The sequence below is a fragment of the Bos taurus genome, chromosome 29 (genome assembly GCF_002263795.3).
Source record: "Bos taurus isolate L1 Dominette 01449 registration number 42190680 breed Hereford chromosome 29, ARS-UCD2.0, whole genome shotgun sequence".
Taxonomy (NCBI): domain Eukaryota; kingdom Metazoa; phylum Chordata; class Mammalia; order Artiodactyla; family Bovidae; genus Bos; species Bos taurus.
Window position 1 is genome coordinate 43,427,509 of NC_037356.1, and position 27,597 is coordinate 43,455,105.

The 27,597-nt window shown below is 49.6% G+C and overlaps 1 protein-coding gene across 1 annotated transcript; it reads left to right on the forward strand.

The window, feature by feature from the left end:
- Positions 1 to 1,244: 1,244 nt before the first annotated feature.
- Positions 1,245 to 23,589, forward strand: SLC22A20 (solute carrier family 22 member 20). The gene is made up of 10 exons (XM_002699340.5): positions 1,245 to 1,753; positions 1,834 to 1,937; positions 3,549 to 3,703; positions 6,775 to 6,943; positions 8,084 to 8,207; positions 9,192 to 9,307; positions 14,583 to 14,797; positions 17,126 to 17,234; positions 17,438 to 17,641; positions 23,219 to 23,589. Exons 1-10 carry the CDS (start codon positions 1,379 to 1,381, stop codon positions 23,313 to 23,315), a joined length of 1,668 nt encoding a protein of 555 aa, XP_002699386.2. The 5' UTR covers positions 1,245 to 1,378; the 3' UTR covers positions 23,316 to 23,589.
- Positions 23,590 to 27,597: the final 4,008 nt, after the last annotated feature.

The window sequence follows — 27,597 nt, forward strand, 5'->3', positions numbered from 1 at the left end:
CTTCCCCATCGCCCCAGTGGCTGGCACCTCTGCCCAAGTCCTGGGCATCTGACAGGGGGTGGGGGGCGGGGATGGGACCACACTGCTGAGGTCCCACATGGCCCTGCTGGTCCTCCATGCCCCCCTCCTCTGAGCCCTGACCCCTTCCTTCCCTGCACATTCTGCAGGGAACGTGAGGCTCTGGCTGAGACCCAAAGCCCTACTTAGCACCAACCTGACCCCCAGGAACCTCCCCAGAGCACAGAGCCTCCTGGAAGTCTTCTTGAGGCTGGGGGAGGGAGTTGCCCTGTGACCCAGACACCTGTGGTTTATATAAGCTGTTCTGGTCCTAAGGATCCAGGCTCTTCTTACCAGAGATAAAAGTAGGTTGAGTTGGGGGTAGAGGAGGGGCTGGGAGCAGTGCCGCGAGGGGAGAACCGCAAACTAGGGCAGCACCTGCAGGGCAGAGACTGATGGAGCCAGGTGGGGGTGGGGACTGCCCTTGGCCCCGGGAGCCCCAGGCGGAGCCCCGAGTGGCAGACGGGGCCTGGAATCTGCATTTTTCCTTTGGGAGTCCCTGGGCCGGTCTACTGGGTCTCGTCAGTAAGGGGAGTGGCCCGTCATTTCCTGGGCGCCAGGGCTGGTTTGTGAGAGGAGGCAGGTGGAGGGCCCCACCCTCTTGGTTCTCTGTAGTGGGTTTCCTTTGATGAGAGGCTGGGACACTGTGGGTGCCCAAGCGTGGAGGCCCTACCCCTCACCCACCTCCAGCCTGAGGGTGCCTGGGGTGGAGGCAGGGAGAGCAGGCCTTCCTCGTGGTTGCCCTATTTGGGCATTTTTAAAGGACTTTTTTCTGAGTATCTCCTGTGCAGCCCACAACTTCCAGGAAAATGGGGGAGAGGCAAGCAGCAGTAATCGCTGGCACCCCCTTACATGATCTCCAAGCTTTTAAGGCTCTGGCCTCAGGGGAGACCAGTGACAGGCCTGGGTCCCGTGCGCTGAGGCTGGAACTGGGCTCCTGAAGACGCCTCACGGCAGCCTCCAGAAAGAAGGGGAGGGTGACGATGGCGCTGCATTTACGGCTGGGGTCCCCCCATGAGGGCTGTGGGCAGGGGCCTGGGCCTGCAGATCTGGGCAGGGGGCTGTGAGGCGGCCCCCTGGGACCCCTCACTTTTCTAACCCGGGAGGTGAGAGATTAGGAGAAACGAGGAGAAAGGGCCTGGCAGCAGGGGAGCCTCCAGACGTGGGGACGCCCCAGGCCTCCTGTGAGGTGTAACTGGACCCCTGTGAGTTCCGGACACGGGGCATCTGCGGTCCTAACCCCGGCCTGTTCCTCCACCTCCCAGGGCCCAGCCCCTTTACTTAAGGCCCCACACCTGGGCCTCAGGACAGGCCCGGGGCCATGGCCTTCACAGACCTGCTGGACGCCCTGGGTGGCGTGGGTCGCTTCCAGCTCGTCTCCACGGCCCTGCTGCTGCTTCCCTGCAGCCTGCTGGCCTGTCACAACTTCCTGCAGAACTTCACGGCCGCTGTGCCCCCTCACCACTGCCAGAGCCCCGCCAACCACAGTGCGGCCGCCGTCTACGGCTCGGGGGCCTGGCTGAGAGCCACCGTACCCCTGCACCCGCTCGGGCTCCCCGAGCCGTGCCGGCGCTTCACACGGCCTCAGTGGGCCCTCCTGAGCCCCAACGCCTCTGTCGACGGGGCAGCCACGGAGGGCTGCAAGGACGGCTGGGTGTACGACCGCAGTGTCTTCCCGTCCACCATCGTGACGGAGGTCAGGTGGGGCCAGGGGCTGCAGGGTTGGTGGGGGCTGCACCCCAGGCCGAGGCTGGAGCGTCCCTCCCTCCCCCGCAGTGGGACCTGGTGTGCGAGGCCCGCACCCTCCGCGACCTGGCTCAGTCCGCCTACATGGCCGGGGTGCTGGCAGGCGCCGCTGTGTTTGGCAGCCTTGCAGACAGGTGAGCCTTTGGGGGCGAGGGTTTCCCCAGTCTGTTCATTAACTTTTCTTTATTAAAGTTTATTTTAAACTAAAATTTAAAATAATATGTATTTTAATGTATTTAATATGTATTTAAAATATTTATTTTAAAGTAGATATATGTATTATATAATTTATTATATAATACATTCGCATGGTTCAAGATTCCAGAAGGTACAAGTGGGTATGCAGGCCAACGTTCTCCCCTCTGCCCTGCACTCCAGTAATTCCTCTAGGGCAGCCTGGTTCTGTGTATCTCACAGAGATGTTTTATGATTTTATACAATCCAAGGCTGGGCAAGCTGCAGTCCGTGGAGTCGCAAAGAGTCGGGCACGACTGGGCGACTGAACAACAGTCCTGAGCACGCACATGTGCTCCATCCCCCTTTTTCATACAAACGCGGGCACAGCCCACACATGCTTCTCTATCAAGATTTCATTTCACTTCATTCGTGGCCTCTGCGTGTTGCTTCAGACAGCGATCCCATCCTGCCTACATCCAGGCTGCACTGCACTGTGTGGGTGAGCCACTGCTGACTACCTGAGGGTACAGAGACGCCCCGAAGCGCAGCGCACACCACGGCTCTGATGGAGTTGGCATCCTTCCCTCCTCCGTCCTCTTTCCCTTCCCTCCCTGCTTCGCCTCCCCTTCTCTCTCTCTCCCCCTCTCCTCTCCCCGCCCCACAGCCCCTCCTCTCAATCTTCAGGTTCTGGGGTCTCCAGGACTGCAGACCCACACCCTGGACTGTGCTGTGTGCCTCAGCCGCCTCGTGGGTGGCCCTGTCGTAGCCCCTGTCGCCCTGTGTCATGACACATTGGGTCTTTCTCTGAATGAGCCTGTATCTTATGCATAGTGTCTTCTTTGTCACCAGCCCCCAGCTCAGACCTACCCCTTAGAGGTCATCAATGGACATCTGTGCAACAGAATCAATGAATGAACGATGGAATGAATGAGTGTAACATGCAGTGTGTGAAAAAGAAGTGCTGCCCACCTGGCCAAGCTAGGGCTACAGCCCTGGACCCTCACTTACAAATGGGGCAATGCCAAGGCCCTGCTTCCCTGGCCTTGGATTCCTTTACGGTATAACAAGCCCCACCTCACCCTGGCCCCACCAAAATGACCAATTCAAATGAAGACCGGCTCCTGGGGTCCGGCTCCCATCAGCCTGGGCCCCCTCAAGGGCTCACACCCCATGAGTTCTGGTTCGAGGGCTACCCCCTGCCAGGAGGTCACTCAGGGGACCCTCTCATAACCCTCTGCACCAGCTTCTGGGCCTCTGCAGAATCTCTGCCTTCCCCCAAATCCTGGGAGAGTGGGGTCTTGGTCGGGAGCTAGAATTCTCCTTGAGTGAAAGAACGAAGGCAGGAAGGTGTCTCTTCATCCCCGCGCTCCTTCCACACCGTGTTCTCCCTCCCTGGCCTCTGCCAGGGCCTGGGCCCCAGCAAGTGCGCTTCTCTTAGGATGAGTGGCTTTCAAATTGGGGGGTAGGGGGTGGGGATAAGTAGCTTCCTCTCATCCTCCCTCCACGACAGCCATGGGGGAAGCTGCTGCCACCTCAGAACCCTAACCTGGGCTTATGGCCGGGCTCAGGCTGGGCCGCAAGGCCCCCCTGGTCTGGTCATACCTGCAGCTGGCAGTTTCAGGGGCGGCCACGGCATACTTCAGCTCCTTTGGGACCTACTGCTTCTGCCGGTTCCTGATGGGCATGACCTTCTCCGGCATCATCCTCAACTCGCTCTCTCTGGGTGAGTCCAGCCGTGGAGGGGACTGGAGGGGAGGGCCTGGCAGGGGCAGGAGGGCAATGGCAGCCCCACTGGTGCGCCTCTTTCCCGTTTCCTTGTGGTGGGATTCTCATCCGGTGACCTCAACTCACAGCCTCCCACCAGGGTTCTCAGGAGACCTGGGTTCTCAGCGGGGCCTGCCAGCAGTGAGCTGGGAACCCTGGGTTGCGATTTGCATGTCTGCGAGCTGAGAGGGCTGGGTTCCCTTCTTGTGTGAATTAGTCAGCAATAACCACTTACTAAGGACCTACTGTGTGCCAGGCTCCTGTGGGGCTTAGCGTGGGGACGTGGAAACGAGGTGAGACACAGGGTCCCCGGGGTGGATGGCAGGCATCCCGAAAGTATGTGGATCCCAAAGAGGCGAGGCTTCCCCTTGGGGCCGCTGGCGGCCTGGCCTCCTGGGTGCCAGGTGGGAACATCCCCACCCCACACTGACGGGCTCAGTCGTCACTCCAGGCTGGTTCCAGTGGCTGTGGCAGAGAGCCGTGTGGGCAGAGGAAGCCCAGCCTGGACGCAGGCCCGCCCCCTGCCTCTAATTACTTGGTTTGTTGGGGTCGTTTTTCCCAGGGTAGTGGGGAATCTTGGGGCCGGAGAACTAGGATGCTCCAGGTCACACTCTGGTCACCTCTCCTCCCCACATCCGGACATTGAAGGGTGCTGAGCTCACGGTGGGACCTCAGCAAACCCCAGCCTACCTGCCTCATCCTTCAGGGTGGGCGTCCAGCCATGGCTCGTGGAATCTAAAGGCAGAAACAGTCGTCCCAAATCCATCTCCTGCTAGAATCACCTGTATAATACACATGCCTACACACACACATACCCCATATACACACATTCTGACATACACACATGCACACTTCTAACCACAACACACACCCCTGCACAATATATAATGTGTATATTGTATGCACAATTGTGTACACCTCTACACATACACACATACCATAACACACACGCATATACACATACTCCTACATACAGACACACACATGCTCCTAACCATTACACACACACCATACACACTCCTAACCACAAGACATGCACCATATACACACATCCCTACACACACACACACGAACACACACACACACACACACACACACTACTAGGTGTGGGAGGTGGAGAACAAGTAGATCCTGCTCTGAAGAGCCCATGTTCTCCTGCAAGAAGACAGATAAACACAAATAAGCGAACTGCGTAGTGTGTTAGAAGGTGATAAGTGTTACAGAGCCCAGAAAGGGGATGAGAGCGGCCAGGCGAGGGGCTGGGCGGTGGCGGCCTGAGGCGGAGAGAGCCTGCAGTTTTATTGGCTCAGGGCAGGGCTCGCTGAGAAGGGGTCACTTTGACCAAAGCTTGAGGGAGGTGAGGGAAGGGGACCTGTGGCCACCGGGGGGGAACGTTCCAGACAAAGGCCCTGAGGCAAGAGTGTGTCTAGAGGACTCAAGAGCAAGGAGGTCCTCGTGGCTGGACAGAGTGGAGGTGGGTGACAAGCAGGGCTGGGGCGACGGCCGCAGATCCTTAGGCCTGGGCCTTGAAGGACGTTGGCTTTGACTCCGAGTGAGGCAGGAGCCTCTGGAGGGTCCTGAGCTGAGGACAGGCCTGACTTGGTCCCACTTGGCATCAGCCAGGACCCCTCAGGCTGCCATGCGGCTCGAGGACAGGAGCAGGAAGGCCGGTCTGAGGCTCATCCGGTCACCTGGCAAGAGGCGAGGCTGGAGTGAGCCGGGGTTAGCACAGGGGGAGGCAGGAAGGTTCAGTTAGGCTCTGAGGTTCTGCAGGGAGAAGCCACAGGGCTTGCCAATGGACTGGACACACGAGCTGGCTGCTGCCTGAAAGCAGCATCCTCTTCTGTTTATTCTGGTTGCTTCGTGAGAGTGTGCCTGCTCTATGTCACCAGGCCCCCACGGATGGACATTTAAATTGTTTCCAAGCTTTGCTATTTGCAAAAAATCATGTAATTAAAAGGGGCTCCCCTGGTGGCTCAGATGATAAAGAATCTGCCTACAGTGCAAGAGACCCGGGTTCGTTCAATCCCTGGGTCAGGAAAATCCCCTGGAGAAGGGAATGGCAACCCACTCCAGTATTCTTGCCCGGAGAATTCCATGGACAGAGGAGCCTGGCGGGCTATATATAGTCCACGAGGTCACAAAGAGTTGGACACGACTGAGCAACTAACACAGACAGACACATGCGTAATTAAGTCTTATATTCCCTTTCAACCAACTATTCACAGCCTTGGCCCGTTTTTCCTTTTGGCGTGTTAGTTGTTTTCCTATTGATCTGTAAGAATTCTTCCCAGATTAGGGAAAGTCACCCTTTGACTGTTATTTGAAATGGTATTTTTTTTTCCTGTCTTTTTTGCTGAAGCTATGACTCTGCTTACAATGGGTATTTTTTTTTAAGCAGAGACTCCTTACTTTTATGCAGCTCTTTTTGGTTTTCCCTTTTGTTGTCTCTGGGTTTTGTGACATTCTTGGAAAAGCCTTTCCTGACTCTAAGATCGAAAAGACATCTAGCATGGTTTCTTCTAATATTGTTATGCTTTTATTGTTCTATTTAGCTCCTTTTAACATGTATGTATTTATTTTCAGCTGTGCTGGGTCTTTGTTGCTGCACAGGGACTTTCTCTAGTCTTGGGCGATGCTCTAGTTGCAGCGTGCAGGCGTCTCACTGCAGTGGCTCCTCTTATTGCGGAGCAAAGGCTCTAGGCTCAGGCTTCAGTAATTATGGTGCCCAGGCTTAGTTGCCCCATGGCATGTAGCACCTTTCTGGACCAAGAATCGAACCCGTGTCCCCTCCCTTGCAAGGTGGATTCCTAACCCTGGACCACCAGGGAAGCCCTACATGAAGCTCTTTAGTCCACCTGGCATTTGTCTAAGGGTAAGGACTGAGGTTGGGACATCTTTGTCCGTGCTCATGCCTCTCTGGAATGATTTCCAGTGGCCACAGAGTCATTCTAAAGGAGCGGGGAGGCTTGAATTAAACACCCACGTGAGCAACGAGCCCCACTGAGCCTGGCGTGGTTTTCTCCGCAGTCGTGGAGTGGATGCCCACCCGGGGCCGGACCGTGGCGGGGATCTTGCTGGGGTACTCGTTCACCTCGGGTCAGCTCATCCTGGCGGGCGTGGCGTACCTGATCCGCCCTTGGCGGTGGCTGCAGTTTGCGGTCTCTGTCCCCTTCCTCATCTTTTTCCTCTACTCTTGGTACGTTCTGAGCAGAGAGGGCTGGGGCAGAGTGCACCTGTATAGCCAGGCCCTCACCTGCCCCTGGGGGAGCCTTGGGGTGGGCAGCGACTGGAGTTTGGGGGACGTGGTGGGGACGTGCAGAAGTGAGGACATGGGCTCACAAGGACCATGCATGGCTGTGGGCAGGTTCAGGATAGAACCCCTTACATTACTGAGGGGCTCCAGAACACACCGAGAGCTTTGCCTTCATCAGCTCCTTTGCACCTCACAACAACCCCAGGGAATTTTATAGGAGGGGCGATGAGGCAGCCCAGGTGGATCCATGACTTCTTCAAAGCCACATACTGGGAGAGACTGGGATTGACATATACAAGTTAGGGCTTCCTGGTGCTTCAGATGGTAAGGAATATGCTTGCAGTGCAGGAGACCCAGCTTCAGTCCCTGGGTCAGGAAGAGTCCCTGGAGAAAGGAATGGCTACCCACTCCAGTATTCATATCTGGAGAATTCTATAGACAGAGAAGCCTGGCAGGCTACAGTCCACGGGATTGCAAAGAGTTGGATACAACTGAGCAACACACTTTCACTTTTTTTCCATATGTAAAGTAATAACAAATAAGGATCTACTACACAGGATAGAGAACTCTACTCAGTGCTCTATAATGACCTATATAGAAAGAGAATCTAGGAAAGAGGGGATTTAGGTGTATGTATGACTGTTTCACTTTGCTGTTATGGCAGAGAGTAGCACAGCATTATAAATCAACTGTACTCCAGCAAAAATTTTAAGAAAAAAAGAAAATTAACTACAACAAACAACCAAAGGAAAACAAATTAAAAAGCCATTTACTGGGGTCAGAACCAGTCTCAAAACCAGATCTGTGGACACCTGAAGGCCCATGTCGTCTCTGAATACACTGCAGAGATTCTCTGAGAGATGTGCTGCAAGAAAGAGAGGCCGCGTGTCCCCCAGTTTTCCCGATTCTGCTGACAGCAAGGGTTTTTCCTTTTTTTGGGGTCCGGAAGGTGAAAGAAGGTGTGCTCTGGTTTGAGGAATGGCATGAGTGCCACTCGGCCCATTCAGTGCCCCGGTGGCCATCAGAGGGCATCACAGGGGCCATTTCAGTGCCACTCATTCTCCATCCTTCTCTTGGTCCCAGGTGGCTGCCAGAGTCGTCTCGATGGCTCCTCCTTCACGGCAAGACCCAGGTAGCTCTGAAGAACCTGCGGAAGGTGGCTGCGATGAACGGGAGAAAGGAGGAAGGGGAAAGGCTGACCAAGGAGGTAGGCAGGTCTGCTGCAAGTTAGGGGAGCACCAGTTTTCAGTCTTGCTGGCAGCCTCGAGATGTGCTGGGATTTGGTGACTTGCCAGGACTCACCATCCAGGTGAACAGGCTGAGAATAAATAGAGTGGGAAGAGCTCCAGTGGGACGAAGATGTTTAACCACAGAATGGCTCTGTGATCTGGGGTAAATCATTTCACTGTTTTGTTTATCAATCTGTCCATTCATGGGATGGGGAAATAACCCATTCACATTTAGCCAGAAATTCAATAAAATAAAAATAAAAATCCTAAGATGAAATTATCAAATAATCAATAACAAAAGTACTATTTACTATGCATACCATTTATGATAAGATAGCTACTATTTATTATAAATAAATACATTTATCGAGCCAGTTGCTTGGTACCGTGCTAAGGGTTTTCTGTACACAATCTCATTTAATGCCTCACTTTTTTCTTGTTGGCTGCTCTGTGCAGCTTGCGGGATCTCAGTTCCCAACCAGAGACTGAATGGGGGCCGTGGCAGTGAAAGCGCCAAGTCCTAATCACCGAACCACCAGGGGATTTCCTAATGCCTCACTTTTAAAGATGAGGAATCTGATGTTTGGATTACCAAGTCACCCAACCCTTTGGATCCAGAGGGAACAGGCAGGGAAATAATAACTTACGCAATCTGCTTAAGAAAACACAATAGGAGGTGGCAGAACCCCTGGGAACCTGCCTCCTTAACCACCGGCTGAGACTGTCTCAGAGTTGACACCAGGAGTGGGGTCTGAGGGTGCCCCTGATTATTTCAGCCTAATCAGTGGGCAGCCCAGGAGCCCTGGGACTCAGGTTGGAGGCTCTGCTTCAACTCAAAGTCCTGGAACCAGCCTGGGGAGGAGACAAGGGTCAACCATCCTGCCAGGGCTCTCGACCTTGGCCCTCCCCTAGGAATAGGATCGCAGATCCTGCCTCCCCCTGATCAGACTTTCCTTGCCCAGGTGGTGAGCTCCTACATCCAGAGTGAGTTTGCAGCTGGTCGCCCCTCCAACTCAGTCTTGGACCTCTTCCGAACCCCAGCCATCCGTAAAGTCACGTGCTGTCTCATGGTGGTCTGGTAGGTATTGGGCTCCTGTCCAGGACTTTGACCCAAGGCCAGGACACGCCAGTGTCCCCACTGACAAACTCTCAAATACTTAATGCAATGCACAGAGGGCCTTGTGAAGTCAGTCCTGTTCCCTGTGCTTTCTCCCATGTCTTCCGAGTGTCCAGGGTCCTCTGGGCCCCTGCTGGTTGCTAAGACCTAAGGCCGTGCATAAGATACCCCTGCTGACCTAGGGAACCCACATCTAGAGATGGGTCTCACCCAGCTGGGGGCACCGACTGAAATCAGCCAGGCAACTTGAATAAAATACACCTAGTTGTATCCTAATATGCCTCCAGAGGATTCTGGGAAGTTCCCCACTCTGGCAAAGCACTTGTGTCCCTGTGCCCTGCAAATGTGGGGTTGTCCCCACACTGAGCATTCAGAGGGCTTCTGCCCCAAAAGTGCTGCCTGTGAGGCCGTTCTGGGCCTGGGCAGCCAGAGAACTCCTCAGGACCCAGGTGCTGGGAAGACCTTCAGCTAGGGCGCTCACGTCTTCACAGGCCACTCCTTATATGCCCCACTTTCTAATCCCCAGTTGAGCACACGCATTATTAAGCAAAGGATATGAATGGAAACCAGTTAATTTTTGACTGGGTGTCCCTCAGCCCTCTCAACAATCACTTTAGTTTTCATATACTGTATTACTTTCATGTTGCTATGTAACAAATGACCACAACAGCTGAAAACAATACCATTTTTTTCATTAATTGAGTTTCTTTAATGAAATATCAATGATACAGAAGTACATTTGAAGTCTTAAGAAATACCCAGGTTCAATAAACTAACAATGTCTTTTAAGCAACAATTTCCCCCTTTTTTAAATTAATTTATTTTTTTAATTGAAGAATAATTGCTTTACAGAATTTTGTTGTTTTCTGTCAAACATCAACATGAAATCAGCCATAGATATATGTATGTCCTGTCCCTCTTGAACCGCCCTTAAAACAATACCATTTTTTAAAAGTTCATTTTGTTGAAGGATAGTTGGTTTATAGTGATTTACAGTGGTTGTTAGTTTCTACTGTACAGCAAAGTGACAGTTATATTACATATATTTATACATTCCTTTTCATGTTCTTTTCCATTATGGTTTATCACAAGCTATTGAATACGGTTCCCTGTGCTATTCTGTAGGACCTTGTTGTTTATCCATCCTATATGGAACAGTTTGGATCTGCTAATCCCAAACTCCCAGTCCAACCTCCCCCTCTTCTCTTCCCCCGTGGCAACCGCAAGTCTGTTCCCTACATCCTGAGTCTGTTTCTATTTCATGGATAAGTTCCTTTGTGTCATATTTTAGATTCCACACAATATCCATTTATGAGCTTATCATTGTGTAGGTCAGAAGTCCAGGCACAGTATGGTTGAGTTCTCTCTTCAGGATTTTCGTACAAGGCTGAAATGAAGACGGTGGGCAGGCTGCATGGGAAGAATTCACTTTCAGATTCATTCAAAGTGTTGGCTGCGTTCAGTTCTTTGTTGTTGTGGGACTGACATGTTCATTTCTCCACTAGTTGTTAGCCAAGGGCCACTCCGGGAGTTGGTGATGGACAGGGAGGCCTGGTGTGCTGCGATTCATGGGGTCGCAAAGAGTCGGACACAACTGAGAATCTGAACTGAACGGAACTCTCAAGTCACTGAGGCCATTTATATTCTTGCCATATGGCCACCTCCATCTCAAAGGAGAATTTTCATCACAGCAAATCCTTCTCACATTTCGAGTCTCTGACTTGCCCACTTTTGACCTCTATATCCAGAATTAAAGGATTTCTATGACTAGGTCAGGTTCACCCAGAAAAATCCGTCATTTTTCTCTCTTATTTTTTAAACTGAAGTACATAGCTGATTTACAATGTTATGTTAGTTTCAGGAGTACAGCAAAGTGATTTAGTTATACATTATTTATTTTTTTTTAGATTCTTTTCCCTTATAGTTTATTACAAAATATTGAGTATAGTTCCCTGTGCTGTATAGTAGGTCTTTGTTGGTTATCTATTTTGTGTATAGTAGGTATATATGTTAATCTCAAATTCCTCCACTTTTCCCCATAAAAACTGTGAGTTTCTTTTCTGTCTGTGGGTCTTTCTGTTCCATATATAAACTCATTTGTATCATTTGCTAGATTCCACATATAAGTGATATCAAATGATATTTATCTTCCTCTGTCTTACTTCACTTGACGTGATAAACCTACCATGTTGCTGCAAATGGCATTATTTAATTCTTTTTTGTGGCTGAGTAATATTCCACTGTATAAATATACCACATCTTTATTTTATTTAAAAAAATTTTATTTATTCATTCTTTTGTGTTTTTTTTTTGGCTGCACTGAGCCTTCGTTGCTGCAGTGGCTTTCTCCAGTTTCGGAGAGCGGGGGCTGCTCTCTAGTTGCGGCACACGGCTTCTCACTGCAGCGGCTTCTCTTGTTGTGGAGCACGGGCTCTAGGGCATGCAGGCTTTAGTATGTGGCACATGGCCTCAGTTGCTCCACAGCATGTGGAATCTTCCTGGGCCGGGGATCGAACTCATGTCCCCTGCATTGGCAGGTGGATTCTTAACCCCTGCACCACCAGGGAAGTCCTACCACTTCTTTATCCATTCATGTGTCCATGGACATTTTGGTTGCTTCCATGTCTTGGCTATTGTCGATAGTGCCCACAAGAATGACTGTTACCTTTTCCTGAAGTTTTTTCTCCTTTTCTCCATCTTCACTGACTCACACGGCTGGGGATAACCGGGAGGGATGGCAGGAGTTTCTCAGTAAGTGGTTTGGGGGCTGATGCTGGGCCCTGGTAGGAGAGAGCCCACTGCCACTTTCTGTTTCTCCACTTCCCCTCTCCCTACACTCCTGGGTCTGTGCCAGCATGTCCTGCAGAGAAATAAGACCTATGCAGGTGGGTCATTGAAAGGTTGTTGTTGAATCATACAAAGACACCGGGATTCTTGGCCCCCGGAGGAGAAGAATTCAATCCAGGGCCAGAGACGAGGCTTGATCGCTCAGAGCTTTGGTGTAATAAAGTTTTATTAAAGTATAAAGAAGATAGAGAAAGCTTCTGACATAGGCATCAGAAGGGGGCAAAAGAGTACCCCCCACCCCCCGCCCCGGCCCGGCTAGTCTTCAGCTGGATGTTATATAGTCACTGCTGCTGCTGCTAAGTCACTTCAGTCGTGTCCGACTCTGTGCGACTCCATAGACGGCAGCCCACCAGGCTCCCCCGTCCCTGGGATTCTCCAGGCAAGAACACTGGAGTGGGTTGCCATTTCCTTCTCCAATGCAGGAAAGTGAAAAGTGAAAGTGAAGTCACTTAGTCGTGTCCGACTCTAGCGACCCCATGGACTGCAGCCTTCCAGGCTCCTCCGCCCATGGGATTTTCTAGGCAAAAGCACTGGAGTGGGGTGCCATTGCCTTCTCCGATATATAGTCACTAGCAGTCTGTTAATGAAAGAAAGGAATGTCTTAAAATTCAGAATGGCACCAGGACCCTCACCCATAAGGTGCATTTTGGGATAATCTTGGCACCAAATGGTTTATCCTGGGCCATAAAATGATTAACTTGAATCTTGGAGAAGGGCAGACCACCATACAAATAGTTTCATTTACATAGATTAGGGGAACAATATCTGAGTATAACATACTGGTGTGTCAAGTAGGTTCTGAGCCAAGAGGCGGAACCGACTTGAAGACAGAGTTTGGGGTAAATGCATAGCACATTAGCATAGCTTAAGACAAACATTTCCATAAGAAAAAGGCATTGGTTATCTCTAGGTTTGAGAACAGTTAACTTCAGGTGAAACCAGGTGTCCTTATGGCAACACAGTATTTGAAGAGAAACCTCCTTTTAAATTTGTACAGAGAAGGAAAAAAATATCGCTAGTTTGTTTCCTCCTGCCGCTTAAGAGAGAGAAAAATGTCTGACACTTGCAGGCTATTTCCTCCGTTTGGAGACCCCTGGCCTTCCTGCCTGTTACCCTCTCATCATGAGGGCCCATCTCAAGCCCCTTCCTCAGGGACATTTTATTTTGTTTCATGTCCAGAAAGTGTCATAAAATACACATAACATAAACTTCAGCATCTTAACCATTTTGGGGGGCATGTCACGTGGCAAACGGGATCTTAGTTTCCAAGGATCAAGTCTGTGCCCCTGCAGTGGAAGTGTGGAATCTCTACCACTGGGCCACCAGGGGAGTCGCAGCATCCTAACCGTTGGTAACTGGGCGGTACCTACCACATTGCTGTACCGCCGTCAGCAGAACTCTTTTCGTCTTTCGACACTGAAGCTCTGTACTTATTAAACAATATCTCCTCCATTCCTGCTCCCCCTCAACCTCTGGCAACCAGCATTCCATGTCTGTGGACTTGACCACTCTAGGGGCCTCCCGTAAGTGGAATCATACGATACTTATCTTTTTGTGAGTGGCTTATCTCGCTTAGTATAATGTCCTCAAGATCCATTTGTGTTGTAGCATAGTCAGGATTTCTGCCTTTTTCAGGCTGAGTCATTGCATGTGTAGACCACTTGCTGTTGATGGTCACCCGGCTTGCTTCCACATTTTGGCTATTGTAAATGACACTGCTGTGAACATGGATGTACAAGTAACTCTTTGAGACACTGTCTCAGGGACCTCGTAAGTTTCTGTGGAGACCCCAAGTGTTGGAAATCCAGGCCAACAGAGTCAGTTTGGCTGTGAACCCCGAGATCTTAGCTCCCCGGCCAGGGATCGAAACCAGGGCACGTTAGTGAAAGAGCCGAGTCCTAATCACTGGTCCACTGGGGATGTCCCTCCCTCCAATTCTTTTTTTTTTTTTTAAGAATAACAAAAATATTTTACTAAAACATAGGATTTACAGAAGTTTCCAGACAAGCCATATAAAACGGTCACAAGCTTTTTCTTGAACCTCCCTTGATAATTCAGGACATAATTCTTGATGTCCTGTCCAAATCAGATCAGCCGCTGAAGCCTGGAGACAGAAGGGCTGGAATGGTGCTGGCTGGACTCAGGTGGCTGGAAAGGGATGTGGATGGAGGAGCGTGGGCTCCACGGCCAAAATCAGAGGCTTAGGAGACCAGGAGGGAGTATCCTGCCAAGCCAGGGGATTTTCGCTCCCCCCTGATGTAGTCAGGTTCTGGGAATATTTTGATGGTAGAGCCAGCAGAGGAGTCCTATGCCGTTCACTCTTGGGTGCCCTCAGATCCAGGACAGTGAGCTCTGGGCTGAAGCAGGACCATTCTGCCTCCTCTTCCAGGTTCTCCAACTCCCTGGCTTACTACGGCCTGGCCATGGACCTGCAGAAGTTTGGGCTCAGCGTGTATCTGGTACAGGTCCTATTTGGCGTCATAGACATCCCGGCCATGCTGGTGGCCACCACCACCATGATTTACGTGGGCCGCCGGGCCACAGTGGCCTCCTTCCTCATCCTGGCCGGGCTCATGGTGATCTCAAACATGTTTGTGCCGGAAGGTGAGCTGCCTGCTTCTGCCTTTGGGGTTGAGGGTTTGAGGGGCAACAGACACTGTGCAGGAACAAGGCTGAGGGATATTCTTCTGAATCTGGAAAGAAAGTGACTATAGACTACTGGAGTTTAGCACTAGGACCTAGTGACTCAGGAGAAGGCAGTGGCACCCCACTCCAGCACTCTTGCCTGGAAAATCCCATGGACGGAGGAGCCTGGTAGGCTGCAGTCCATGGGGTCGCTGAAAGTCGGACACGACTGAGCGACTTCACTTTTACTTTTCACTTTCGTGCATTGGAGAAGGAAATGGCAACCCACTCCAGTGTTCTTGCCTGGAGAATCCCAGGGACAGGGGAGCCTGGTGGGCTGCCGTCTATGCGGTCACACAGAGTCGGACACGACTGAAGTGACTTAGCAGCAGCAGCAGCAGCAGGACCTAGTGACAGTATCACAGTGGAGAATCTACAAAGGACATGAGTCTTCACCCTCAGAGCGTTTACTGTTTGCCAGAGAGATTAGAATGATGGATAAGAACACCAGGGCTGCCCTGGTGACTCAGATAGTAAAGAATCTGCCTGCAATGCACAAGACCTGGGTTTGATCCCTGGGTTGGGAAGATCCACTGCAGAGTGGAACGGCTATCCACTCCAGTATTCTTGCCTGGAGAATTCCATGGAGAGAGGAGCTTGGTGGCTATAGTCCATGGAGTCACAAAGAGTTGGACACAACTGAGCAACTAACACCGTCACTTTTCACTTCACTAAGGTGAGCTGGAGAGGCAGAGGGCGGGCTGGCATGTCCCCCTGGAGCCTGGCTAGGCACTTGAGAGTCTGAACTTCCACTAGCCGGATCTGAAACAGTGGTTTGCAAAGCTGGCTGCAATCATCACCAATCTGGAGACCTTTGAAAACTCCCAAAGCCCATGGGCTCCAGGCCAAGGCAACCAGTCTCAAAGAGAGGGACCCAAACCTCAGTATTTAGTCCAATGATCACAGCATGAAGCCAGGCTTGCATATCAGAGGCCCGAGCAAAGCCAAGGGCCCAGCTGTGACCCCCAGTTCTGCCACCATGGCCTTGGGCGGGTTGTTTGATTTCTCTGTGCTTCAGTTCCTACCCTGAAGAATAGATGTATGTGTGTGTGTGTGTGTGTGTGTGTGTGTTAGTCGCCCAGTCATGTCTGACTTTTTGTGACCACCATGAACTACAGCCACCAGGCTCCTCTGTCCATGGGATTCTCCAGTCAAGAATACCGGAGTGGGTTGCCATTCCCTAGTCCAGGGCATCTTCCATTCCAGGGACTGAACCCAGGTCTCCTGCATTGCAGGCAGATTCTTTATTGTTCAATCTGAGAGGGGATGGTAGAATAGATTATTACTATTGAAATTTTGACTTATTTTCTTCCAATCTTTTTTCCTATTCATAGATTTTATACTTGACATATTTGAGATAAATATATACATAATACTATAAATAGGATTATATATGTATATACTGTACATAGTTATCTATATAAAACATATCTCTTTTCACTATTTGTTGTAACACAAATCTGCTTTTCCGCATTAATGCAAATGTTTCATGACCCTAATTTTTTATACTATTTAGTATTTAACCTGATTGGTGTTTTTCAACTCTAGCTGCACATCAGACTCCCCTGGGGGGTCTTTTAAGAATACCCAAACTTGAACCAGCCCCAGGAGGCTTTGATGTACTGGAGATGGAGCAGAGCGCAGGTGTGGGTGTTTATAAAATCTCCTCTCCTGATTCCAGCGTGCAGTGGGAGCTGCCCCCAATCCAGAGGACGTGCCATAATTTCTTTGACCATCACCCTGATGTTGGGCTTGTCATTGGAATTTTGCTGCATGATGAATAATGATGGTAACAGCAAACTTTCAATGACACTGAGCATTTTTCCCTCATTTTACAGATGAGGACAGGGAGGCTCAGAGAGGTTGAGTCACAGTGGCCAGGTCACCCAGCTGAGTCAGAGCTGGGTTGGAACCCAGGCCTAACTCTGGAGCTTGGCCTGCCTTTCCAAAAGGACTGTGATAGATGGAATAAGGCATCTTATTATAAGGAGGGAGGCAGAGGGCAGAGAAGGGCAGTGTGCAAGTTTCTGGGTCCCTGGAGGTAGAAACCCCCCCATCCTCCCCTCCATGTTCTGCAACCGGAGCTTCTACCCCCAGGGCTCTGCCTCCTTCTCCCTCTGCAGGTTCTGAGCCTCATCCACCCTCCTCCCCAGGAGTCCCCCCCCCTCCAGCCCCACCCTGCTGTGCCTTCCTGCTCCCCTTTTGGGCTCTGGGCTCCCCCTGCAACTCTGTCCCCCTGTCCCCCAGATATGCAGAGCCTGCGCACGGCCCAGGCGGCACTGGGGAAAGGCTGCCTGGCCAGCTCCTTCATCTGCGTGTACCTGTTCACAGGAGAGCTGTACCCTACGGAGATCAGGTGGGGACCTGGGGGCAGGTGAGGGGGTACACAAGGGTGCTGGCCCCAAACTGGGAGGTCCTCACTCTAGGCTGGCGCCTGCTGGGCTTGCTGAAGCAGGACCCGCTCTCTGTCCTGCTCTGCCCCCAACACCCAGGACCCGGCGCGCCGGCCCCTCCGGGCATCCAGGCCACAGCGGCTAACCCGGCCCCCTGCTCCGACAGGCAGATGGGAATGGGCTTCGCCTCGGTCAACGCCCGGCTCGGGGGCCTGGCGGCGCCGCTGCTCACCATGCTCGGGGAGTTCAGTGCCGTCCTGCCGCCCGTGGGCTTTGGGGCCCCCTCGATCCTGGCCGGGCTGGCCGTCTGCTTCCTGGCTGAGACGCGCGACGTGCCCCTGGTGGAGACCATCGAGGCGATGGAGAGGAGGTGAGGGGCCTCTTGGCACAGTCGAGGTGGGCAGCGGAGACAAGTGCAGGTCCTCCACGTGCCGCTAACACATGGTCTGGTGGCGACAACAGAGCCCAAGAGACCAGCGTGCTGCCCGCCTCCATTTTTCCACAGCGAACGGTGAAACGGAAATAAGAATAACCTATAGACCAGGAAAAAGAGGACGAGTTGAAGCGAAATGTGGCAGAGCAGTGGGGTGATGTTTAGCGGGAGGAAGAGGGGCCCCAGTTTGAAGCAAAGACCAGCCCACGAGGTTGTCCGCTGGCTGTCCACTTTGGCTCTAAGCTTTCTGGCAGCAGAAAGGGAGACCCCACATTGACGACTCTTTTCAGAGAGGACGGGGAACACGAGTTCCTCAGAGAAAAGGAGGTTTTTCTCAGCAGCTAGCACTGGAAGACGTGTCTCTAACGCGTCTTCTCAGGGAGATCACTGTGTGAGCTGACAGGGATGTCCTTGACAATGTTTCTAAAATAAGAGCCAGAGGGGACTCGTGTGGCTTCTTGAGGCATTTCTCACCAACAAGGGCTCCAGGATGAGCCTCAGTTTTAGGGTGCCAGGAGACCTCTCTGGGTCCAGCTTGACGCCACAGCTGAACCATCTGTGCCCAGAGGCCTGTGTGCATGGACTGTGTTTGCATCCCTTCAAAATAAACCCCCACGAAATTTTCAGGAGCTCCAGTGGTTAGAACTCTGTGCTTCCATTGCAGGGGGCACAGGTTCAAGCCCTGGTTGGGGAACTAGGATCCTGTAAGCCTTGCGGGATCCATAACCCAAACCATAAACATCCCATTTCTACCCTGAGCTGTGGACAAAGTCTGGATTCATGTAGATCAAGGATATAGATCTTGACAAGTCCTGTCAATTTTACTTCCAAAATATATTTTGAATCTGTCGATCTCTCTCCACTTTCCTGGCCACTATCATCTTTTGTCTGAACAATCACAAAAACTTCAGATCCTCCCCTGCCCCTCTCCTCTTTCCTCTCTACACAGGTGCTGGTGTGAAGGACTTATCCTGTGAGTAGAATCACAGCAGTTGTCTCCTCAGAACCCTTTCTTGGCTCTTTATTGCACTGAGGATAAAAATTGAAACCTTACGAAACTCTCAGGATATGGTCCCTGCCCACCCTCCCATGTTCGACCCCTGCCCACCACCAGGGGTCCCTGTCTGGAATGCTCTTCCTTCTGCTCTTAGCCCCTACTCGTCCCACAGAACAGATGTAGGTCCATGTATCCCAGGGTCTAGTAAGCATTTGTCAATAACCCAGTCCGGAACCTGTTCGCAGGTGCTCTGAGATGTTGCCTGAGGGCCCCAGGTACTTGGAAGAGAAACTGGAGAAGTGTCCTTCCCTAATATGACAGAGAGAACCACTGTAATGGTCTGGCCTTGGCATTTTTAAAATCAGATTTTGCTTGCCCTGGCTATAGAAAAATCTGAGTAATGCCAAATGAAATTCTGGTTTTAGGTAATATACTTTCCTTTGACCTTGCCAGGAACAATTAATTATGAAACTACAGTATGTTGTTACTGGCTATGAACCAACTGAATTTGGGGCACCATTTGCCCTGAATAATTTTGATTTTTATAGCAATTGACAACAAGCGATTCTTTCTCACAGCGATCTACGGTTTGGGTCTGATCTAGCTGGTGCTGTCAGGAGTCCCCTCCTCCCAGGGGTGAGGAAGAGCTTGTGACTGCCACAGTACGAGAAGTTCTCTTAAGCATGACAGAGTAGTCCCGTATTTTGTGTTGCTTTTGTTGTTTATCTTTATAGTTGTATATATACATATGTATACACACATGCTTGTGTGGTTTGGAACAATCTCAAACAGAAGTGCTAGTGCTGGACAAAGAACTTTTCTTTTCTGAACCATATGGAGAACGTTGTTGAAATCTCTTTCAAATATGTTCGTGTGTAATTTTTCCAAGGGTGTTCTCCTGCATGAGCACAATACAGCCACCACATACAGTCAGAAAGTTAATGTTGCTATGTGACTACCATTTCACCCTCAGACCTCATTCAAGTCCTCCCCAACCACGTCCTGTAGAGCAGGAGGGTCGGGTTCAGAATCACAAGGGGCATTTAGTTGTCACGTCTCTTTCAGGCTGGAGTAGGTCCTTTGCTCTTTGACTTCCACTACTCCAGCAATTACACAGGATTTTATATTTGGAAGCACTAATAAGACTCCACAAAGCACACTTATTTAAGGTTGTCATAATTCAAAGGATACAATATAGCAGGAGGAAGAAAATATAGGCTAATATCGGGAAGGGCCAGAGCACTCAGTACACCTGCCAGGGTCCTCAGAGCCGCCGGGATGCCATTCATTCCCGCATCACAAGCCATCAGGATGTGGGTCTCCATCTCAGGGAGGCAAGCACAAGCTTGCTGAAGGGTCTTTTCCATTCCGTTGGTCATAGCCCAAACCAGCCTGTGTAATCTGGTAAGCCGGATGTAGACCACAAATCTATAATTTTCAATCAACAGTGTAGACAGGCTGGTAAGAGGCTGCCTCCAACAGGAGATTTAGACTTGACCAGCATATTATAAATGATAGAAGCTAGTACCTGGGCTTCTTCAGTGGCCAGTCCAGGGTTCTTCTCGACTATTCTTGTCCAACCAAACATGAGATGGCAGCATCTGGACTTGCTCTGGTTTGTTGGGGAAGGAGAGGCAAGAGACAGCCTTTTTGATGAGACAGTTGAGTGGAGTTTCAGCCATTTAGACAATAAGAATTCAGAACTTCTCAGCCCCTCTCATTTTTCTGTTTCTAATCTCATCAGATAGTTATGAATGCCGGTCACAGGCCTAGGATGTTAAAGATTAAGGTGAAAAGAAAATGCCTGTTTCTAAAGTTCAAGTTGCTCATCCTCAAGACCCTTCATCCATCACGAGACCAGATACTGTTTCTCAGAGTATCTGAATGCCTGATGTGGTCCAGGGCTCAGCCCCAGTTGGGTCTATGCCCTAGTTTGTTGGAAAAAATAGCAAAAAAGCAGTTGACTAATCCTGGTTTTTTTTTTTTAAAGGCCCTTTTATGTAAGAATAGAATATTCACAAAGAAGGAAATGCCAGTAGGAAGTAAACAGAGAAAAAATATCCACTTCAGTCATAATCAGAGAAATGCAAATAAAACCATATGATGTCCTGTTTTAAATATTCACTAAGGAAACATTTTCAATGCAGGAGATGTGCAGATAGTAAGGAGGAAACTCCTGCAAGCTTTCTGGAAGGTTCTTTGGCATTACTGACCATGAGTTGGAAAATTTTTCACAAGCTTCTAGGCAGCAGTGACATTTCCAAGACTCTGCCCTAAAAAAAGTAGCTGAAATGTGGACAAAGTTTATTTACAAGGATATTCATCATCATGCTTAATGTATCAGAAAAAAATGTCAACTCTCCAAATATCCAGCAATTTAGATAACCTATGATACACTGTGCACCAGTTAAATGTTATGCTGACGAGGAGTGTTTAATGGCATGGGGAATGTTTACAACATTCAAACAAATGTTTACAACATACAAACAAATGTTTTCAGTGTATTATCATTAGGATATTTTCCTAATTATGTCAAGAAATAGAGACTCAAAAGAGAAAAAACGTATATTAAAATGGTGACAGTGGTTGTCTCAAAGTATAAGTGATATTTTATTTTTTTCCTGGCTGCTTTATATTTAGAATTTTTTTCTCCAAATTATCTGCATTGAGCAGGTTTTCTTTGGTAATCAAAGAGATGAGTCACACAGTGAAAAAAATTGTAAGAATTCAATTAGGCCATTTCCCATTTCCCAGGCCTAGAAGTGAGGGAAGGAGCTGGGTGAAGCTGAAGCTCCCCTAAGCTTGTGAGGTGTCAGGAAAACCCGGAAGAGAGGTAGCCAGGCCTGAGAAAGTGCCAAAGGTCCAACCAGTGACCGTCCATGAAGCTCTTCCCACTGGTGGGGGGCATGGAGAGGTGCAGGGTGGAGAGAAAAGTTCAGCCTTTCAGCAGAGGTCTGGTTTCCACCAGGGCCAAGGGCCAGGCTCTTGGTCAGCTAGGACCTCCGGCTGCCCTCCCACCCATAGTGAGCACCAGCTGCATGGCTGACCCAAGCATGTTTTTAATGCTTGCCTTGAGAGTGTGGAGCCCTAATCATTGTGTGTGTGTGTGTGTACTATATTTCAGATATATATATTTTTTATACTGTATTTCAGATACTTAAAAAAAGAAGACCATTGATAATTCCCTGGGGATCCAGTGGTTAGGACTCCACGCTTTCACTGCTATGCTCTGGGTTCAGTCCCTGGTCAGGGAACTAAGACTCTGCAAGCTGCGAGGCACAGCCAAAAAAAAAAAAAGACTATGGATTACATGAAGAGGCTGCCTCTGGTTGTCTTTGCTCATTTGATGAGTTTCAAAAATAACACTGAGCAAGCCTACCCATTGCAGCAGTTGAATGTGGAGAATGTCTGCCTCTGGGTTTTTAGGAATCATCTTTGAAAGGGAAGAGGAATCTATCAGACAGAATTGGAGAGAACCACCTCTCACTCCCCACCACAGGCACTTAGCAGACAAAACCAACAAGCTTCTGTCCCTCAATGACCCTGAGGGACAGAAGTCAGGAAAACGAGGCTTAATGGGCAGAAAAGAGAGATGCAGAACAGTAAAACGAGAAGAAAAATGTTTCTTTGTGATTATGTTAGGCCATGACCACACAGACACAAAGGCTTAAACCACTGAACTAAAAAATCAGAAATAGAATAAGTAAGGATTAAAAATAAAAAAAAACACTGGTGAAATGTTTTGAATATGCAACAAGTTCTAAAAATGGAACCAGCTGAAACTGGACAGGAGAATCTGGCAAGCTATGTGAGTGATTAAGACAAGAAGATAAGAAAAACTAAGTAGAAAAATAGGCAGTTCTTAGTCTGTTCAAGAGGAGGATGAAATAAACCGAAGGAGGTCAGAACACAAATCATTTCAAAGACTAGAGGGTTGAATAGGAAACAGCAGCAGAACTGGATGTGATCAGGGACAGGCAGCCCTGGGGACAGCCCTCGGGCTACTGGGAGGCTATTGCAGTGACCTCCCTGCCCTCATCCTCACCTGACTCCTCCCTCCCTGCCTCCTGAACGACTGACCTCTACCTGGGCCAGGGCCCAGTCCCTGGGGTCTCACTGGTGCCCCTGGTCCCTGGGCAAGCCCGGCCCAGCAGCAGAAAGTGGGCTGAGCCTGGTGCCCTGTTCACCAGCTGTGTGACCTGGGGTGTGTGTCTGGCCTCAGGTCCTCATCCGAAGACTCTTTGACTTGGCATCCTTTCCAAGTCTGGCTGATACCAGCCAGGCCAGCCCCTGGTAGCTGTGGACCTCAGGAGAGAGCGAGGAAGTGGATGGGACGGTGGGAGGCACCTGCTGAGGTTCCTCACAGGGACGAGAGGACGGGTCACCTTCTTTGGGGACTTTGGGACAGCGGAGATACACCTCCTGTATGTGGAACAAATACACCCTTGCCCACAATGCTCGCAATCCCTACCCCTCATCACCTCCTTTTAATGTCATTTGTCTTTTCATTTCAACAGAGTCAAAGAACGCCTGTCTAGGAATGATGCAGAAGAGAAGGGTGAAGAAGTTTCTCTTCAGCAGCTGGGAGTCTCGCCCCTCAAGGAAACCATCTAAGCTGCCAACAGCCTGGCACTTGCTGGCAGCGCCCCAGCCAGTGTCCAGTTTCCTCCAGTTTCTCCTGGCGCTGATGGGGACAAGACTGGCTGAGGACTAGGGTGACTCTGCAGAGCCATGAGAGAGAGCTGCCCTGACAGCAAGGCTGGGGCTGCTGGAGAAAACCAGCCAGCAGCGGCCCGCCGGCTTTGTGAAAGTATAGAAAAGAGAAACTGTGCCCAGGGGCCCAAGAAGGCACCGTCTTCCTTTCCAATCCCTGACTCTGCCCCTTAAAATCCTCTCTGTTCATCCTTGTCCCACGTGGAAATGCCATGTCTTTGGAGGGTTAAGGTGATGTTTCTGCCCCTCGTTGTCCCTGGAGCAGCCCCTGCCTGCTGGGTTCCGGGAACTTCAGGACTCACTGCGCTCACTCATTTGGCATTAACTCTTTCCTGCCTTATATGATTAAAGCTCTTCCCTGGTGTGTGATTTGTATCTTCCCCTGGCAAATGTCTCCCCAGCAATGGGCCTGGGAGACAGTACAGTCTCCACACACAGTTGACGAGTAAATGATGCAGCCAGACTCGGGCGATGGATAGAGACCTCCACCCGTCACTGGCATTCCTAGCAATTCCACTTTGCAGAAGTGGATTGTGGTTCGGTTTCCCAGGAGTCAGGCAGAAGATCGAGTCCCTGGTATGACACAGCACCCCTCGGAGCTCAGATCCAGTATTAAATATATTTTGAAAGATTAGAGACAAGTTGGAGAAGGCAATGTCAGCCCACCCCACTGTTCTAGCCTGGAGAATCACGTGGACAGAGGAGCCTGGCAGGCTGCAGTCCATGGGGTCAGAAAGAGTTGGACACGACTGAAGTGACTTAGCAGCAGAAAAAAGTACAACACAAATTCAAATTGCATTATTTTTATTATCTTAGTGAAAAAAAAAGAAGTAAATACTAAGACATTGTAATATTTTCGTGGGGTATTTCCATGGAGTGCTGGAACAAATACAGAGGTGTAGAGATAACCTGTTTCTCTCTCTTCTTTTAAGTGATTTTTGCCTCTGTTTTTGAAGTTTTAGCAAACTACAGGTGGCCCTCTGGGGGGCTCCGATGAGCTCTGGTCCTTTGTGTCTCAGCACAGAAAGAATTCAGCGAGAGGCGAAGTGATAGATAAGAAGTGATTTGTTAGAACAGGATGCTTTTGAGGCTTACAAGCAGGAGGGGGAGAGGGTGCTGCCCTGAGAACTTAGCGAGCTACAGTTTTATAATCAAAAGAAGAGTGGGGAGGGGGAGAAGACCTTCTTTGTCGTTCTTGAGTAGACGTCATGCTTCCAACATCAGCTCTTCCTCCAGGTTGAGCAGGAGAGTTTTTTGTTGTTTCTACATGGTCAAGTCAGGACTGTAGAAATTATTCCAGGTCTCTGTAACAGTGAGTACTTTTCTGTAAATCATCATTTTTTATGTGTACAGAGAGTATGTCCTAAGGATCATTAACTTGCTGAGTTCACAGGGAAGGACGTGGGTCTCCTGCTGCCATTGTTTTAGTGTTCTGGAGCATATTTCTTGCTTCTGTTACATCGTTTTGTTGCTAAGCAAGCCTGCTTGGTTTTGTGGTTAAGCAAACCTGCTTTCTTGTGTAACTTAGAGCGGCCTCCTGTGTTTTTTTAAATTACAACCCCCTAGTGGGATTAACCATTTCATCACCTACCTTGTCCCTTACTCTGTCCTTAGGAATATGGCACTATGGCAAGTTTGAAAGACAGAGTGAAACAATCAGCCAGGACCTCCACCCCACTCCACTCACCCTCATGATTAGTCATCTGTTGCTGCTTTACAAATCATTGCAAAACCTGGGGGCTTAAACAAATGATCAGATCAGTGGCTCAGTCGTGTCCGACTCTTTGCAACCCCATGAATCGCAGCACGCCAGGCCTCCCTGTCCATCACCAACTCCCGGAGTTCACTCAGACTCACGTCCATCAAGTCAGTGATGCCATCCAGCCATCTCATCCTCTGTCGTCCCCTTCTCCTCTTGCCCCCAATCCCTCTCAGCATCAGAGTCTTTTCCAATGAGTGAACTTTTCGCATGAGGTGGCCAAAGTACTGGAGTTTCAGCTTTAGCATCAGTCCTTCCAAAGAAATCCCAGGGCTGATCTCCTTCAGAATGGACTGGTTGGATCTCCTTGCAGTCCAAGGGACTCTCAAGATTCTTCTCCAACACCACAGTTCAAAAGCATCAATTCTTTGGCGCTCAGCCTTCTTCACAGTCCAACTCTCACATCCATACATGACCACAGGAAAAAACATAGCCTTGACTAGACAAACCTTTGTTGGCAAAGTAATGTCTCTGCTTTTCAATATGCTATCTAGGTTGGTCATAACTTTCCTTCCAAGGAGTAAGCATCTTTTAATTTCATGACTGCAGTCACCATCTGCAGTGATTTTGGAGCCCAGAAAAATAAAGTCTGACAATGTTTCCACTGTTTCCCCATCCATGCCCCATGAGGTGATGGGACCGGATGCCATGATCTTCGTTTTCTGAATGTTGAGCTTTAAGCCAACTTTTTCACTCTCCACTTTCACTTTCATCAAGAGGCTCTTTAGTTCCTCTTCACTTTCTGCCATAAGGGTGGTGTCATCTGCATGTCTGAGGTTATTGATATTTCTCCTGGCAATCTTGATTCCAGCTTGTGCTTCTTCCAGTCCAGCGTTTCTCATGATGTACTCTGCATATAAGTTAAATAAGCAGGGTGACAATATACAGCCTTGACGTACTCCTTTTCCTATTTGGAACCAGTCTGTTGTTCCATGTCCAGTTCTAACTGTTGCTTCCTGACCTGCATACAAATTTCTCAAGAGGCAGATCAGGTGGTCTGGTATTCCCATCTCTTCCAGAATTTTCCACAGTTTATTGTGATCCACACAGTCAAAGGCTTTGGCATAGGCAATAAAGCAGAAATAGATGTTTTTCTGGAACTCTCTTGCTTTTTCCATGATCCAGTGGATGTTGGCAATTTGATCTCTGGTTCCTCTGCCTTTTCTAAAACTAGCTTGAACATCAGAAAGTTCACGGTTCACATATTGCTGAAGCCTGGCTTGGAGAATTTTGAGCATTACTTTACTAGCGTGTGAGATGAGTGCAATTATGCGGTAGCTTGAGCATTCTTTGGCATTGCCTATCTTTGGGATTGGAATGAAAACTGACCTTTTCCAGTTCTGTGGCCACTGCTGAGTTTTCCAGATTTGCTGGCATATTGAGTGCAGCACTTTCACAGCATCGTCTTTCAGGATTTGGAATAGCTCAACTGGAATTCTATCACCTCCACTAGCTTTGTTCATAGTGATGCTTTCTAAGGCCCACTTGACTTCACATTGCAGGATGTCTGGCTCTAGGTCAGTGATCACACCATCGTGATTATCTGGGTCGTGAAGATCTTTTTTGTACAGTTCTGTGTATTCTTGCCACCTCTTCTTAATATCTTCTGCTTCTGTTAGGTCCATACCATTTCTGTCCTTTATCGAGCCCATCTTTGCATGAAATGTTCCTTTGGTATTCTGATTTTCTTGAAGAGATTTCTAGTCTTTCCCATTCTGTTGTTTTCCTCTATTTCTTTGCATTGATCGCTGAAGAAGGCTTTCTTATCTTTTCTTGCTGGTTTCTGTGGGTCAGGAATTCAAGAAGGGTTCAGCTGGGTGGCTCTAACTCAGGAATTTCATGAGGTTGCAGTCATCTAAAAGCTTGACTGGCATTGGAGGATCCATTTCCAAGGTCATTCACCCACATAGCTGGCAAGTTGGAGCTGGCTGTTGGCTGGAGGCTTCCGTTGCTCTCTCCTAAGGCCTCTATTGGACTGCTGAAGCATTCCCATAACATGGCAACTGGCATCCTCCATAAGATGTGATCCAGAGCTCAAGACAGAGTTCAGAATGAAAGCCCTTCGTGACCTTACCCTCAGAAAGCACACACTTCTGCTACATTCTACTAATCATTCAAGTTAGCCCTGACTCATGCCAAATGAATCTACTTGTGGCCTCGGATATCAAGAGGTGAAGGTTTTTGGAAGGAGGTTTTGGAGGTTGGTGCCATACTCTCCCCCAACACTCTGACTGTGGTTATGGCAGGGTATTTCCTCCCCAGACTTCACCTAACACCTTAAAGCCTTCAGACAGTGATAATAATATTATTCAGACATTTTAATCTTTTTTCTATGTGTGTGCACTAAGTCGCTTCAGTCATGTCTGACTCTTTACAACCCCATGGACTGTAGCCCACCAGGCTCCTCTGTCCATGGGATTTTCC